The sequence below is a fragment of the Bombyx mori genome, chromosome 19, assembly GCF_030269925.1.
Source record: "Bombyx mori chromosome 19, ASM3026992v2".
Lineage (NCBI taxonomy): Eukaryota > Metazoa > Arthropoda > Insecta > Lepidoptera > Bombycidae > Bombyx > Bombyx mori.
The window spans coordinates 3,336,763-3,350,762 of record NC_085125.1 but is presented as its reverse complement, the minus strand read 5'-3'; the positions used below and the strand labels follow the sequence as shown (position 1 = coordinate 3,350,762).

The window sequence follows — 14,000 nt, the reverse complement described above, 5'->3', positions numbered from 1 at the left end:
CGATAGTAGGTGATTTCCGTTTCGATTAACGGACCCAACCTAAGATCTATTATGGGTATCAGAAAGGTATACAAGAAAAAATATTGCTGCCGATGTCCATAAGCTACAATGGACATATGCTCGTATCCCATGTCTACCATAGCAATAAAATAACATTGTAGTTATACCAAAATCTCAATATGTTTCTAGTCTCACAACGACCAGGAATTGAACTTAAACACAGTTGTCTATATCATGTACCAATATACCAAGGAGGCTTTTGGGTAATTTGCTAAAACATATATAATTTGTTGATAAGGATTATGGTTTTATTAGGTAAACACTAAGAAAACAATGTAGAATTTAATAATATATTCAAACACACACGATCTTCCTTCCACAAAATAAATATCCTACAAAACTTATTGCTCTAACATTTCATTAAAACAAACTATAAAATAATGTGTATGAATTAGATGCACATCATAGACCTGTTCGATTATTGTCGGGTAAAAATTGACTTTTTCATCCATTCTAATATTAAAAAAAAAAAAACTTTACTTCCATACGACAATCAATAACAATTATTCTCAAAGTTCATCCTTGCATTTTAAACATTCAAAACTATATAAAAAAAAAGGAAATTAATTGATTGAACTCGACAGAAAATCGAACAAATCTTCAGCAATAATAACAATCGGTAACTAAGTTATGTGATTTATCGATAAATAAATGATTTCAGTCGTTTTTTTTTTTAAAATGCTTCAAACAGGAATGTACCAATAGTGATTTTAGTTCAGAATAGTTGTCATGGATATTATTAGAATAAAAATGTAGACATATACAAATCATTTTGAGAACGAGTGGAGTTTTAAAACAATTAATAGATTCATTCGTTGTATTCGGTTTTTTTTTCTTCTAGTTTTGGAAGATTATTGTACGTACAGTTTGTTTAAAATTTGTAAAAACAAAAAATAATAACATACTTGTGGGTAGAAGACTGTTCCTTGATTAGCATAAAGAATTTTTTCAGATAAATTTGTCTGTCTGTAAAATATTTGAAAAGTACTTGTTATAAGACAATTTATTAAAAAGAAATGGTTCTCGAAATAAACCTTTAAATGTTATTACGTTATTGTTCAATGTTAGGAAGAATTACGTAGGATCCACAATACTGAAGTTTGATTAAAAATAAATACAGGATAATAGAAACCAGTCATCTACTCACAAGGCTACAATAATCTCTAATTTTGAACTAACATCAAGTTCAAGGTATCTCTGAGTATATGTGAACCTGTTGCCGGAACCATACATAATATGATGAAACTTGGGACTTTGTCATATTCAGAGCCGACTGCGTTTTATTCTGAAGTACCTCTGGGGCCCAATCACCACTGAAATAGAATAAATAAATAAATTTCAGGTATTGCAATAAAATCATCATTCAATTATTACATTCGAGATCTTTACAAAATGTTAACATTTTTAATTGTAATGCTATTGTAAAGTCATAATTTTAATATTTAATATTATAAAGCAATAATTATTGACATTAATAAAAACTTACACAAAAACTTTAGTAACCAAATAGTCAGTTGTGATTTGATAATAGTCACTAGAGTACTTTTTGAGTCCGCTCCAGGCCGTAGATGCATAGCTCTGAACGTTGTCTACAAGACCAGGAGCATACTCTTCAATGGTTTTAATAACGACAGGCGTTTTCTCCACCACATAGTCTTGGACATTTCCATACAGAATACCAGCTTTCTTTAATGCTATGAAGAATGCGTCCTTAGACAGTTGTGTATATGGACGACATATTTCAACAGTTTGTGCGTAGTAAACCGGTGCATTGGTTTCAAGCCATAGGTAACCGCGAGCAGAGGTGGACAGTGTCTTCTGCCAAGCCTGTTGACTATGCTCAAGAATGCCCAAATCTTTGAACAGCTTTCCCGTTGTACTCTCTGTAACAATAACAAACTTATTAAAAACTTGTTATTTGTGGGATTATCTATTTAATGTTTAATAAGCATGCGGTCACAGGAAAATCATTGAATATATAAGAGAAGAGGTATTCTTCAATACATTTATGAATTTCTGATTCATACCTGATTGATAGCTAATTCAATTGTTATATACTTTTAAGACTTTAGTCAATATCAATTTGCAATTATAGCAATTTTGTAATGAAATGGCAATACTAATTTGTGAAGATTCTCATGTAATGATTGGTTGGGCATTGTCTTAATACAACATATTCGCACATTGAATTATATTTAACATTTAGATATGGGTCTGAAGAAGTTCAGAATCTTACAACAAATCTTTAATATTCGGCTACTCCAAAGTTTTAAGTTCTTTTTTATTGCTTATATGGGTGGACGAGCTCACAGCCCACCTGGTGTTAAGTGTTTACTGGAGCCCATAGACATCCACAACGTAAATGCGCCACCCATCTTGAGGTATTAGTTCTAAGGTCAAGGTGAAAGTCAATCGTGAACATTTGTTGAGTACGTATTTCATTAGAAAAATTGGTACCCGCCTGAGATTCGAACACCGGTGCATCGCACAACACGAATGCACCGGACGTGTTATGCGTTAGGCCACGACGAGTTCAAATGTCATAATATTTGATTTAAATAAACTAGTAACATGCCTTCCCAGTGTAACTTTTTGTTATCAACATTATTAAGTGTCGTGACTCTCAATGCTGATAAAATATGATGTACCTATTATCAGACATGTTAAAACAACATTAACATTCTTAACGCTTTGTTATTATACTTTCTTCGATAGTATTGAATTTATTTTGATTTTTAAATCGACTTTTAAAGTATGCCCTTATCTCATTTTTAGCATTCACAAGTGCTTTGTTTTCAAGAAAAAGCATGATGCTGCCAAGCCCCCTTGAAATTAAGTCAAAATATTAATTCCACAGAGTAGGGGGCTGTTGCAATTTTTACACCTGAATACATGATTGCTTTGGAGAAATGGCCCGGATGCTAGTAAATTAGTTTGTAGTGGTTTATGAAAAGATGTTAAATACTTATTTCCTTAGTTTTTTTTACTTAGTATTTTTTACTGCTTATTTGTGCCGTGAAGCAGTAATGCGTTTCAGTTTAAAGGGTGGGGTAGCCGTTAAAAATATATTTGAGACCTTAGAACTTATATCTCAAGGTGGGTGGCGCATCTACGTTGTAGATGTCTATGGGCTCCAGTAACCACTTAACACCAGGTGGGCTGTGAGCTCGTCCACCCATCTAAGCAATAAAAAAAAACATGATTATGTTATTTGATCACCGGCTTAATCATAGCATTTAATAGGAATACACTTGGTCGCCTTATCCTTTAGACTTAAAACTTTCACTAAGCCCGAAACAAGTGCAATTTGAGAACTTGCATTTAAAATTTTATGTACATAAAAACGAGACGAGAGTGAAAGTAACATTGAATGAAAACAACATTTTTAGTTAATTCAACTGTCCTATGTCCATTATTCAATCTATAAAACAAAATTTGCTTACTAGGGAAGTTTCCTCCAGCCCGAGACACGTCATAAGCTACCAGACCAGCAATGCTGACCAGCAGAACAAAGCTGGCCCACAACCAGGGATTTCTTCTAGTGCTCGTCATTCTGTCTAGAATATCCTGTGGAAAAAACCCAATTACAGTATATTTAATGTTAGTGTTTCTAATAATGCAAAACATAATAATTCAATAAATCAGAATAAACTATTACAACACAAATTTCAATATAAGTTTCATACAGTAATATCTATTAAGATATTTAAATTATTAGCAGTTTGGAAATAATGAATTTGCGATAAGGCAATATTCCAAGAAATAGAATCAATATTTGTGATTTTAAAAATGTGGATTTACCAGTTCTGGTAATATGCAGTAAAATTGGATTGATTGCATTGGTTTTGATGTTATTGATTATAATAAAATAAATTCTTAATTCATTAAATCACTTTTAGATTAATAATTCAAAAATCATATTTAAACTATTAAAAAAGTAGTCCATAATATTTGACATTTAATTATCCTTTTTATTTAGTTATTCTTTGTAATAATTAAGGGAATAACAAACTAAAAAGTTGGCAATTAGTGCTTCAGTGTTTTGCATAAGATATTTACACAACTGTCTGCAACTTGTTTTGATACACCGATCGTGAAAATTAAAACAATGACAACTGGAAGCTGTTTTTAATACTGAAACAAGGTGACAGTATAGGCCACACGATGGTGAATGGTCACTCATTTACAGACAGCAGCAAAACCAAATGCACATTCATGCATGTAAAGATACAATATATTTACAGAGAATGCAATAATATACATTTTTAGCTACTTATATGTTAATTTACATATTTAAGATGCAATTTTTATCAATGAATTTAACTGAAAATATAATTATACAAAGAGGACTTGTAATTTTTTTTTTTAAAATAATGACCCTCAAATGTGTCTTTAACACTTCCTAGTGTTGGAGTTTGTATATTAAATGTAATGGCAGGCAACACTTGACACTTGATTAGATTTCGAATATTGGAATTATTTTAAATGTTTTAAAAAACAGATCATTGTATTCTCGTAAGAAAATGTCAATGACTTCTCATCTAGACACGGCAAGACAAACATGTAATAGTTTTATTAAAAAAATATAAAGATAATAATTGTATAATGGTTTAAAAGTGTTCAAGCAATCTGCAATATAATTATAATGAAGCAGTTGTGTTTTTAAATAGCCCCTCATCACCTAAAGAACCCAATCCCTTAAAACGTAACCATCCAACACCTAGCCTTAGCCATTTTCCTTTTTTACTTTATAATCAACACCTAGACACAACTGCAAAAACTGTCTTAATATTCACAAACTCAACCAACCTTAATGCAATATCTGACTATACATATCACATATATTTATTTAATATCGTGGTTTTGAAACATGAAAACACAGCGCAGGGTCACACAAACACTTATTTCATCAAGCAAGTTCAAGGATAAAGACATCAATCGTACATAAATTACGAATACTTTTTTAAACTCGTATGTTCAATATACGATACCGGTCTGTTTTCAATATTCTGTTCAATTCGTTTATGGGCATTAATTAATCTTTTACCTGAATCGGGTCGTTCGATAGTCAAATTCGATAAAATTAAAATAAACTATCACCTCCCGCGGCCTGTCTAACGGATGTACCACATTCATTTACTGTTAGAACGTATGGGCGTCAACGATCGTGTTAAGAAAAAAGCAGTTTTTCGAGTTCTACACAAGAACTAAGTGTGCGATTTTACACGAAAGATTTCACGTGTTTCGCGGAAAAAAATATCAATTCTATCATTTCGACTTCATTGGCGTAAATTTAGGAAACTCATCAAAATGTAATGTAAGCATAATTTTTATCAATAACATAAAATTTTACCTTGAATTAGTATTTTCTATATGTGGCAATTTCAGAACACGGGAATTTAAATGGATCGAAAAACTCAAGACACTCCCCTCAACAAAAGAGCTTTAACTGATTGACATTTGACAGTAGCTTTAGGGTTACCATAATAAATTTATTCATAAACATTTTAATGTTCACGTCGTGCGCGTATTATGGTTGCACTCATCCAAAGACATGACGATATTCTGATTTTTAATACTTACTGTAATTAAGTCTGTATGTTCTCTGTCATTATTATTATTATTCAAAGGTCAGTCTTTATATTTCATTATAGTTATAAAGTAATTAACAACTTTTCATGTGTTTCTGACGTAAAGCTTTACTTACTACAAATTATGTTGTTATTTCAAATTTCCTTTTTTATTTTATAAAAAATAGCACCTATTTATAGTATCTATTCCTAAGTGTGAAGTAATTAAAGGTTTTGGGATGCTCGGAAATAGTTTGTTGATCTATGAATTCATTAATTTTTTAAATTTAATTTATTAATTAAAATTATAAAAAATAATCTTTTCACCAACCTGGCATATCTTCGTTGTTTTTACTAGAACTTCATCCTTTTTCTTGCCCTTAAGAGCTTCTCCGCTCACTTCTTTATATTGTAGCACCGTTGCTTTTAGAGATTTTAATTTCAATTTTTTACTTACTTCCAACCAATTTGAATCTACACAGGAAATATTTTTAATTAAAACATATGTAGTTGTTTTGTATGTCGTCATAATTAAAATTTAATCAATTTCATTACTATCTAACACTGGACTAAGACGTAACATTCTTAAATCAAATTAAGTTAATAAGATAAAAACAAAAATAATTTTAATCAAAACCTACAATAACAATGGCCTTGACTTTAATAACCTCTTTCAGGGAACCTTTACGTACGACGAGTAAAATGAAAAATTACCTATGAAATCGAGGAGTGAGGCAGACTGCTTACTGCACCTGTGGAAGAGTTGACGCCACGTGGCGTTACAAGAGTCGTCTTTAGACAGACAGTCGACTAGACTTTCGATGATCACTTTGTTGTACGGATCCAAGGCCGAACCGCTTAGGTACTGGTTGGGGAGTTTCTTCATCAGCTGATTGAACGTAACTTGTAATTTGTTGCCGCTCTTCTTGAAATAAATGTCCTAAAAAATAAATAAGATTAAATAAAAAAGTTTAATGTGCATATCATTTGCTAGATTAATTCTTTTTTTCCTACAAATTCACTGGTAGCCTAAGGGGCTATTCCAAATTTATTTATAAGTTAACATTTAAGGAATATTCGTTGTTAGTTTTGTACATCAAAATAAAGTTACATAGAAAATAATGTTGAGTACGAGTATTACGAAGAATGGGAGTGTCGGAGGAATATGTTACTATCTCTCTCACACGCCTGTACCATAATGACGACGATGTAATGTACCATTTTGTGCATATTTTTCTGTTATTTGACGATCATCTCCGCTACCACATTTTTTTTCGAGTTATTTCTGAACGTTTTTGTATTATTTTGATTTATATTGACATTCCTGATCAATCATATTATTTAAAAAAAAAGCTGTATTATTATGACTTCGAACTGTCGCGTAATTAATTCCATTACGGTGAGTAAAATATATATCCTAATCTACAAGCGAAATGTATAAGTAAAATTAAATTTTCCCTTACCTTATATTTACTTAATTGTTTGATTAGGTCACCAGAAAATTCCTTCGATAAACCATTCTTCTTTGTGTTTATCAAGTCAATCATAGAAAAGAATTGATCCTGGTTAACATTAATCGTATTCATCTCGGAATGATGATCGATTATCTTCGAAAGATATCCTATTACGTATTTCGTATAGTTCTTCAATTCGAGTACCGGTAAAAAGATTTCCTGCCAAACTGAAATAAAAGACATTTAAATTGTATCTGATTACAAAATACTTACATAGGTGCGCCCCTTAAAATCTCATCATCACCAATATCATTGCTCAGGGATAGCTCAACCTCGCAATTGTCTATGGAAATTATTTCTAGAATATATTAAAATAACAGCTGTCAGTTTTCCTGCAGTGCGTAGGACGGTCACTAATCAAAAACAAAAACCGGCCAGTCATCGTTCTCGCCGAACCCGTCACTTGCGACTAAGGGCTCGGCGAGTAAATTAACCCGCAGACACAGCCCACCGAGTTTCTCACCGGACCTTTTCAGTGGGTCGCGTTTCCGATCCGGTGGTAGATTCTACGGAGCACTGTTCTTGCTAGGGTTTAGTGTTAGCAACGACGTAAGGTTTGAGCCCCGTCAGCTCACCTACTTGTTAAGGATACGCTGAAATTGTCTCTCAATAAAATCAGCTTAGGTAGGAAAAAAACCGGATATTACTGGTTTGGGTGCTGAAATTTTTTATTCAGCCAATTTACCATACACCAGCGGAGGATTAATACTAGTAAGCGCCCCAGTCGCACTAGTAATTGACGTCATCGAAATGATTATCTTGATGGTTAATTGAATATTTATTTTCTCATTGGCAGCATCAAGGATTGTAATTTAAATTGTAACGGGACTTTCTTATCTGACACGATAAAAAAGCCGTGAACAAAATTAATAAAACAATGTATAATGCAAATAAAAGTATTAGCTGTAATTGGGTTAGCTTTTTTTGATGAGTTTTGGGTTAAATCCACATTCGATAAAAGTGAATAAGTATTACATGGCTTCAATATAACTTACTGGGCTGTTTTAAGGTTTCCACTTGGCTGTTTGGTAAACACATATAAAAGAGTCCTAGTCTTAGTGCAATCTACTGGCCTAAGCATTTGCAGAAACATACACACATATTGGATTTTAATTAGCTATTTAAACATCACGCGGTGTACCTTATAGGCAGAAATGATTGCAGATAGCGATACGTTGAATGATAGCGAATATTTGTTCGTGATTACTATAACACCTCCCTCATGGACCCCCAGTAAAAAATTCTCAAACATCAAATCTTTGATGTCAACATCAACAACTTTTCAAATGCTTAGCCCATTTTTTATATACAGAATTTATTTTCCTTACCTATGCTGATAGACTTGAGAGGCTATTTCAGCTTCGCCTTGACGTGTAGGTGAGCTCACGGGGCTCAAACCGGGAGTGTTGCTAACACTGGCCCTAGCAAGAGCAGTGCTTCGCAGAATCTACCACCGGATCGGAAACGCGACCCTCTGAGAAGATCCGGCGAGAAACTCAGTGGGCTGTGTCTATGGGTTAATTTACTTGTCGAGCCCTTCGTCGCAAGCGACGGGTTCGGCGAGGACGGTGACCGGTATACAGTATTAACGTGGCGGTAAACTCTCTAAAATATCTAAACATCTTTAAGAATACACTCAACGCGCTATTTCAGATGCCAACACTAAATTATGTGGTTAAATTATTAAAACGAACCATATAAATAAGGTTTACTTTCGCGTGTCTGAGTTTTGACACGATGTTCCCTATAAAAGATGACTTTAAAAACAATAGAAACATTAGGTTTTTTTTAGAACAGAATACGCTGTTGCAAACATTGCTAGTCTATACTAATATTATAAAGAGGAAAGATTTGTTTGTTTGTTTGTTTCGAATAGGCTCCGAAACTACTGGACCGATTTGAAAAATTCTTTTTCCATTAGAAGCCGACATTGTCACTGATGAACATAGGCTACTTTTTAAAAAAAAAAATTTATTTTATTTTTTTGGTTTGTTGTGTGTTTTAATGTTTCCGAAGCGAAGCGAGGGCGGGTCGCTAGTTAGAAAATATGTTTTAACTCACCAATGGGCCACTTAAAAATATAATACAAAAACTAACCAATCTAGTTCATTCAAAAGAATGTCACAGAGAATAGTTTATCACGGTCCTACCTTGAGATCTGTCATTAGGAAAACTGATAAGATACCAGAAAAAGATGAATCTTGCACAGACGCCACTTTTCTACACATCACAATTCTCGGTTTAAAAATTAACGAACATCTTTATGGTTATGTAATTTGAAACAGATATGAATTGTTCAATTTAATAGAAGATCCAACCTTTATTTGATCAAAAATTGTCTAATAAATCACTAATAAACTAGACCATGGTGTCTATGTTTTTCTGATTGTAATACATATTTTTATGTGCAGTAACTGATTATTGAATGCATCTGACGAGTAACTGATTATTGCATGGATAACTTACTACAAGTTATTATTCTTAGGAAAATGTTGTAAATAAATCCCCATAATATATTTTCAAAATTGCAATATTTTTTTTAAAATAGCGTAAAACCATTCTCCAAGGGCGTAAAGTACAACGGGTGATAATAATTTCAAGGTTTCAACTAGAATTTAATGAGACAATTTTTATGAATGTGTTTCTTCGATTGATCTAAAAAAAATTAGAAAGATTTAAGCTATCCTTATGGAAAAGTCTTACAAAAACGATTGATAAGAAGTAAATAGGGAAAATAAGTACAGATGACGCGACGCTTTCGATTTCAGAGCCCGCACTGCCTGAACCAACATCTTTCGTAACGTATTTCATCAAAAAACCATACGTCATGTATCCGGCTTCTAAGGATGAGATAGTCTTCAGTGTGCTTAGTGCGAGTTTTTTAACGTTTTCGATAGTGTAAAAGTTAGCTCATATTTGTATGTAATAAATAAATAAATAAATAAATAATAAATAAATATTTACTAACAATCACGCCACGTTAACTGGTCCCGTGATAAGTTCGTAAAGAACTTTGTTAATATGAAGAACATGTGTAATGGGATCGTTTGCTTACGTTTGCCGCTAGGGGCGCTGTTCCAACTGCATACAAAATTGGCTTAACTTTTACGCTATCGAGAACGTTAAGAAACTCGCAATAAGCACACAGTAGTGATGTTTCAGTAATGAAACAAATGAGTATAGACACGTACAAACAGTTCAAAATTTCTTGTTTGCTTACGTACTCCTAAACAGGAAACATCTTACAATAATACCTTTGAAGTATAAGGACATTATTCTAGTTTTAAGGATGTATATACCTACATTATTGTTAATAGGGAAAAGTACTGTGAGCAAAGCAATCTATGATTGTCCGGGCGAACTAATCAGTCGCGAGTCCCGTTACGCTGTTAATGTATGGCGTTCATCTAAATAACAAAATAAATAGTTTTTACCAGCTAAATTGTGTTTAATTATGCACGTCTTAACATTTATACAGCACCTCCAGACTTTATACAACTCCCATCAGATTATATATTTTCTTTTTTTTATACATTAACACACAACTGATTTTTCGTTTGATAGGGGTCCACCTAGTCTTATTTCCTCTTACCGGAACTATGTTTAAGCTTAATTTAATAATTATTATTTTTCTTAAGGAATTTTATGACCTGGGGACTAAGACCTTTAGGTCATGTCTTATTTTAATTTCTATTCTTATTTTTATGAAAAATGATAATATTATTTAGTGAAATGGAATGAAATGAATTTGAGACATTAATCAATGGGGATGAAATTAAATGAAATGAGATGAGATGATATGGAACAAAATATAATCTCAGTAAAACGGTGGTCATTTAATTTTAATATTGAATTTATATTAGGTTTAACCAGACATTCTTTTTATCAAAATCATTAAATCTATGCACCTTTTAATGTATAGCTTGCAATCTTACAAGCTCTTGAGTCTGTTCTGATTTTGTGTTATTATAATAGATTTCGTAATTATCTTGTTCCCTTTTGTTTATTCCTGGCCTGTCTAACTTGATCACATTTTCGGTACAAAAAATAAATTAATAACCCTAAATGGTTTTTAATCATGCAGGACCTCAGATATGCTTTTAAATAATCAACTTTAACAACGATTCGGAATAGTTTTACTGTTGAGAAGAAATCGCCAGAAGCTCAGGACCTGCTCTTTAAGGTAGATCTTGCATAAATGAGACAAAATTTACCAACTTTTATTTAATCACGATGTATCATTAAAATATAGCTGACCTGAACCAGATAAAACTGGTCTGCGTTACCCATAGCTGCACAAATATCTGTGCATGCTATTGCTGTATGAAACACAAATTCAAGCCTTAAGTCATTAATATAATTTCCGTCTGCATATTAATGACCGTTAGTTGTAATTTTAGTTAGAATTCATATAAGTTCCTTTCATCTTTTGCAATTTGATTACAGAAATCTATGTCATTTATATAATAATTATAATATACCTTTCAATCCCACCGTGAAGTCTTTCAGACCACCTTGTCCAAATGCCCACAGTAGAGACATTCCTATAGGGGGTCGATTCTGGTACGAGTTTCTTAAACTTCCATACTTCTGGAGGGATGCAATACAAAACTCGGGGTTATCTTGAGCTAGCATCTGAAGCAGTAATCTGTGACCATTGGCATGTAGACCTATGTGGAAAGTTATTAAAATAAAAGCAAACCATTCAAACAGTACATGCAATACATCTAAAAAATATATTATTGTAATAGTTGCTTCTACTGTATGCATTAATCTAAGATTGTGTAATTTCATCATTGTATAGGACAAAGATCCGCTATGGAATAAAAAATTTGGATATTTTATGGTTTCAATTGTTCCAATTTTTACATTGTTCCAATTTTTACAATAATACCAAAATTCCAATAACATTCAAATATATTATTGAAATTAAAAAGAAATGGTGTTGAACGGTAATCAAAATCATTTAGTTAAACTCCTCAGTTGGAAACAATGATCACAACAATTTTGTGCCTACTCACTTACATTACTTTAAAGTTTGAAGGATCAGCCAGAAACTGACATATTCAGCAAACACTTTTAGACAAACTTTTTATATTACAATATTTTTAGGTTTAAGTTTTTTTAATTAACCTCGAATAAAAGACTAATGAAGATTTTAAAATTAATTCCACTTTAGTAATTATTAAACAATACAAACCTCTACTCAAGTCATTGGCAAGAGCTGTAAGAGTGCCATCAAAGAATAACTGCACATTTGCCTTTCCAGCATCTTGAAGAACACTTGAAAGTGTTCTCTTCAGCTCATCTGGTGTTTCAGATAGAGGGTATGTTGCAGGATAGATTGTAAAAGTTGGATCTTCAACTTCAATTGGAATTTTGCTGTTCAAAAAGTTTGCGACTTCCTTAAGCCAGACTAAGGGCGCATTTGAGAAGCGTACCTTATTCGATGTAATGATACTGGCCAGCTCGGTTACGTCAATCTGAAAAAAGAAGAAGACGCGCTATAAATTGTTCTTATTGAAGTGGTTTTGTAAACCAGAATCAGTAATGGTAGACAACTTACGGCTTCTAGAGCACCTTCAATGGTTTTAGGGATTTTTGGTTTGGGCGGTTCAACTTTCTTCTCTTGTTTTTTTCCTTTCTTGTCACTGTTTTTTTTCTCTTTCGCCGATTTTTTTTCGCCATCAACATCCATTCCTGCGTATAATGATTTAATTTGAGAATGAGGAACTGCGAATATAACGGGGTTCTTTAGAATGGTTGTCATTGTAGGTGATTGAAAAAAACATTATTAATGTTGGTAAAAGTTCCCACTCACCGACGTCCTCAAGTTTAGGTCCATTTTTCAAAGCTTTTTTCTCATCCTCCTTGGATTTTAACTTTCCGTTCTGAGACTTCTTATTTTTACCTACGACTTCCCATTGACCGCTAGACATTTTGAGCAAAGTATTCGAGAGAAAATTAAAGTTACTTTTGTAAATACAAGAAATAAGAGGTTACACGTCAAAATCAAATATCAAACAAAATCAACTAGGGCCAAAAGCTTGAAACGAAATAAATTTCAAAATAACAAAAAAGAGAGACAAAACACAAATCTTTGTTCCAAAAACAGAGATACAAAATTTCAGTATGTCAAAGACATTACGTTTTCTGTATTTGGAACAATTGAAAAAAAAAAAAATAGAAGGCGTGTTGTTTATTGGTCAGCTAATTCCACCTTGGACGAAACGTGGCGTACGATGTTGAACTTTAAAAATTAGAGATTACACAATTTGAAATTTGTAATTCTAGTAGAACAAATTTTATTTTAAAATAATTTAATAATGGTTAAAAAAACGTTTAGTTATATGTGAATTTAAGCCTTATGTAATTTTATCTTTCGACCACGACATGAAGTAAAAATTCTAATCAAAAAAGATAAAATTAACATGTTTCCGAACGACTGCTTTTCTTTATTACGGCCTCTAGTTGCTTGGTCTTTCGACTATTTAATTTTGAAGCTATTGCATAGCTTCTATCGCGGGCTTTGAGCGCGGCGACTGAATCAAGAAATTCCGTAACGAAAATAACCTGACACCTCCACTACGGCAACTATGTAGCTCGGGTTCAACACATTCACACGTTGCGCTGGTGTAGTGTTTATGAATAAGCGTGCGGCGTGACATCGCACTGCATGAGCATCATGAAAAGTCTGCCCATCTCTCTCTCACGCGGTGTAGCTTATGAGTGTGAAGGGGACAGTTAATGTTTTGCTTTTGTTAATGCTTATAAATATAGCGTGGTCTTATTTTTATGATTGTTTTAATATTAAATTATTATTGTCTAATTGTAATTGCATAAGTTGATAAAAAAT

The 14,000-nt window shown here is 32.6% G+C and overlaps 1 protein-coding gene and 1 long non-coding RNA gene across 3 annotated transcripts; one reads left to right on the top strand and one right to left on the bottom strand.

Annotated features, from left to right (window-relative positions):
- Positions 1–336: 336 nt before the first annotated feature.
- On the bottom strand, positions 337–13,398 carry LOC101742178 (transmembrane protein 214). Of its 2 annotated transcripts, none has more exons than XM_004933410.5 (10): positions 12,966–13,398; positions 12,711–12,877; positions 12,345–12,627; positions 11,626–11,814; positions 7,094–7,311; positions 6,345–6,570; positions 5,962–6,104; positions 3,504–3,627; positions 1,547–1,943; positions 337–1,373 (listed from the first exon to the last, which is right to left on the bottom strand). In XM_004933410.5, exons 1-10 carry the CDS (start codon positions 13,081–13,083, stop codon positions 1,247–1,249), a joined length of 1,992 nt encoding a protein of 663 aa, XP_004933467.1. In that variant the 5' UTR covers positions 13,084–13,398; the 3' UTR covers positions 337–1,246. The 2 variants fall into 2 exon arrangements, with proteins under 2 accessions (XP_004933467.1, XP_004933468.1); XM_004933411.5 differs by having other exon boundaries at positions 12,711–12,844; positions 12,966–13,357.
- LOC119629960 (uncharacterized) lies at positions 4,964–6,477 on the top strand. Its single transcript, XR_005245806.2, has 2 exons — positions 4,964–5,377; positions 6,308–6,477. It is a non-coding gene; the product is annotated as an uncharacterized LOC119629960 (long non-coding RNA).
- Positions 13,399–14,000: the final 602 nt, after the last annotated feature.

Excerpts from the sequence above, each read along its gene's own strand:
- LOC101742178 (XM_004933410.5), bottom strand. The coding sequence starts at position 13,083 with ATGTCTAGCGGTCAATGGGAAGTCGTAGGTAAAAATAAGAAGTCTCAG. Across the intron at positions 6,105-6,344 it reads CTCACTCCTCGATTTCATAG|ATTCAAATTGGTTGGAAGTA; the intron begins GTAATTTTTCAT and ends TTTCCTGTGTAG. Across the intron at positions 3,628-5,961 it reads AAACAACGAAGATATGCCAG|GATATTCTAGACAGAATGAC; the intron begins GTTGGTGAAAAG and ends TTTTTTCCACAG.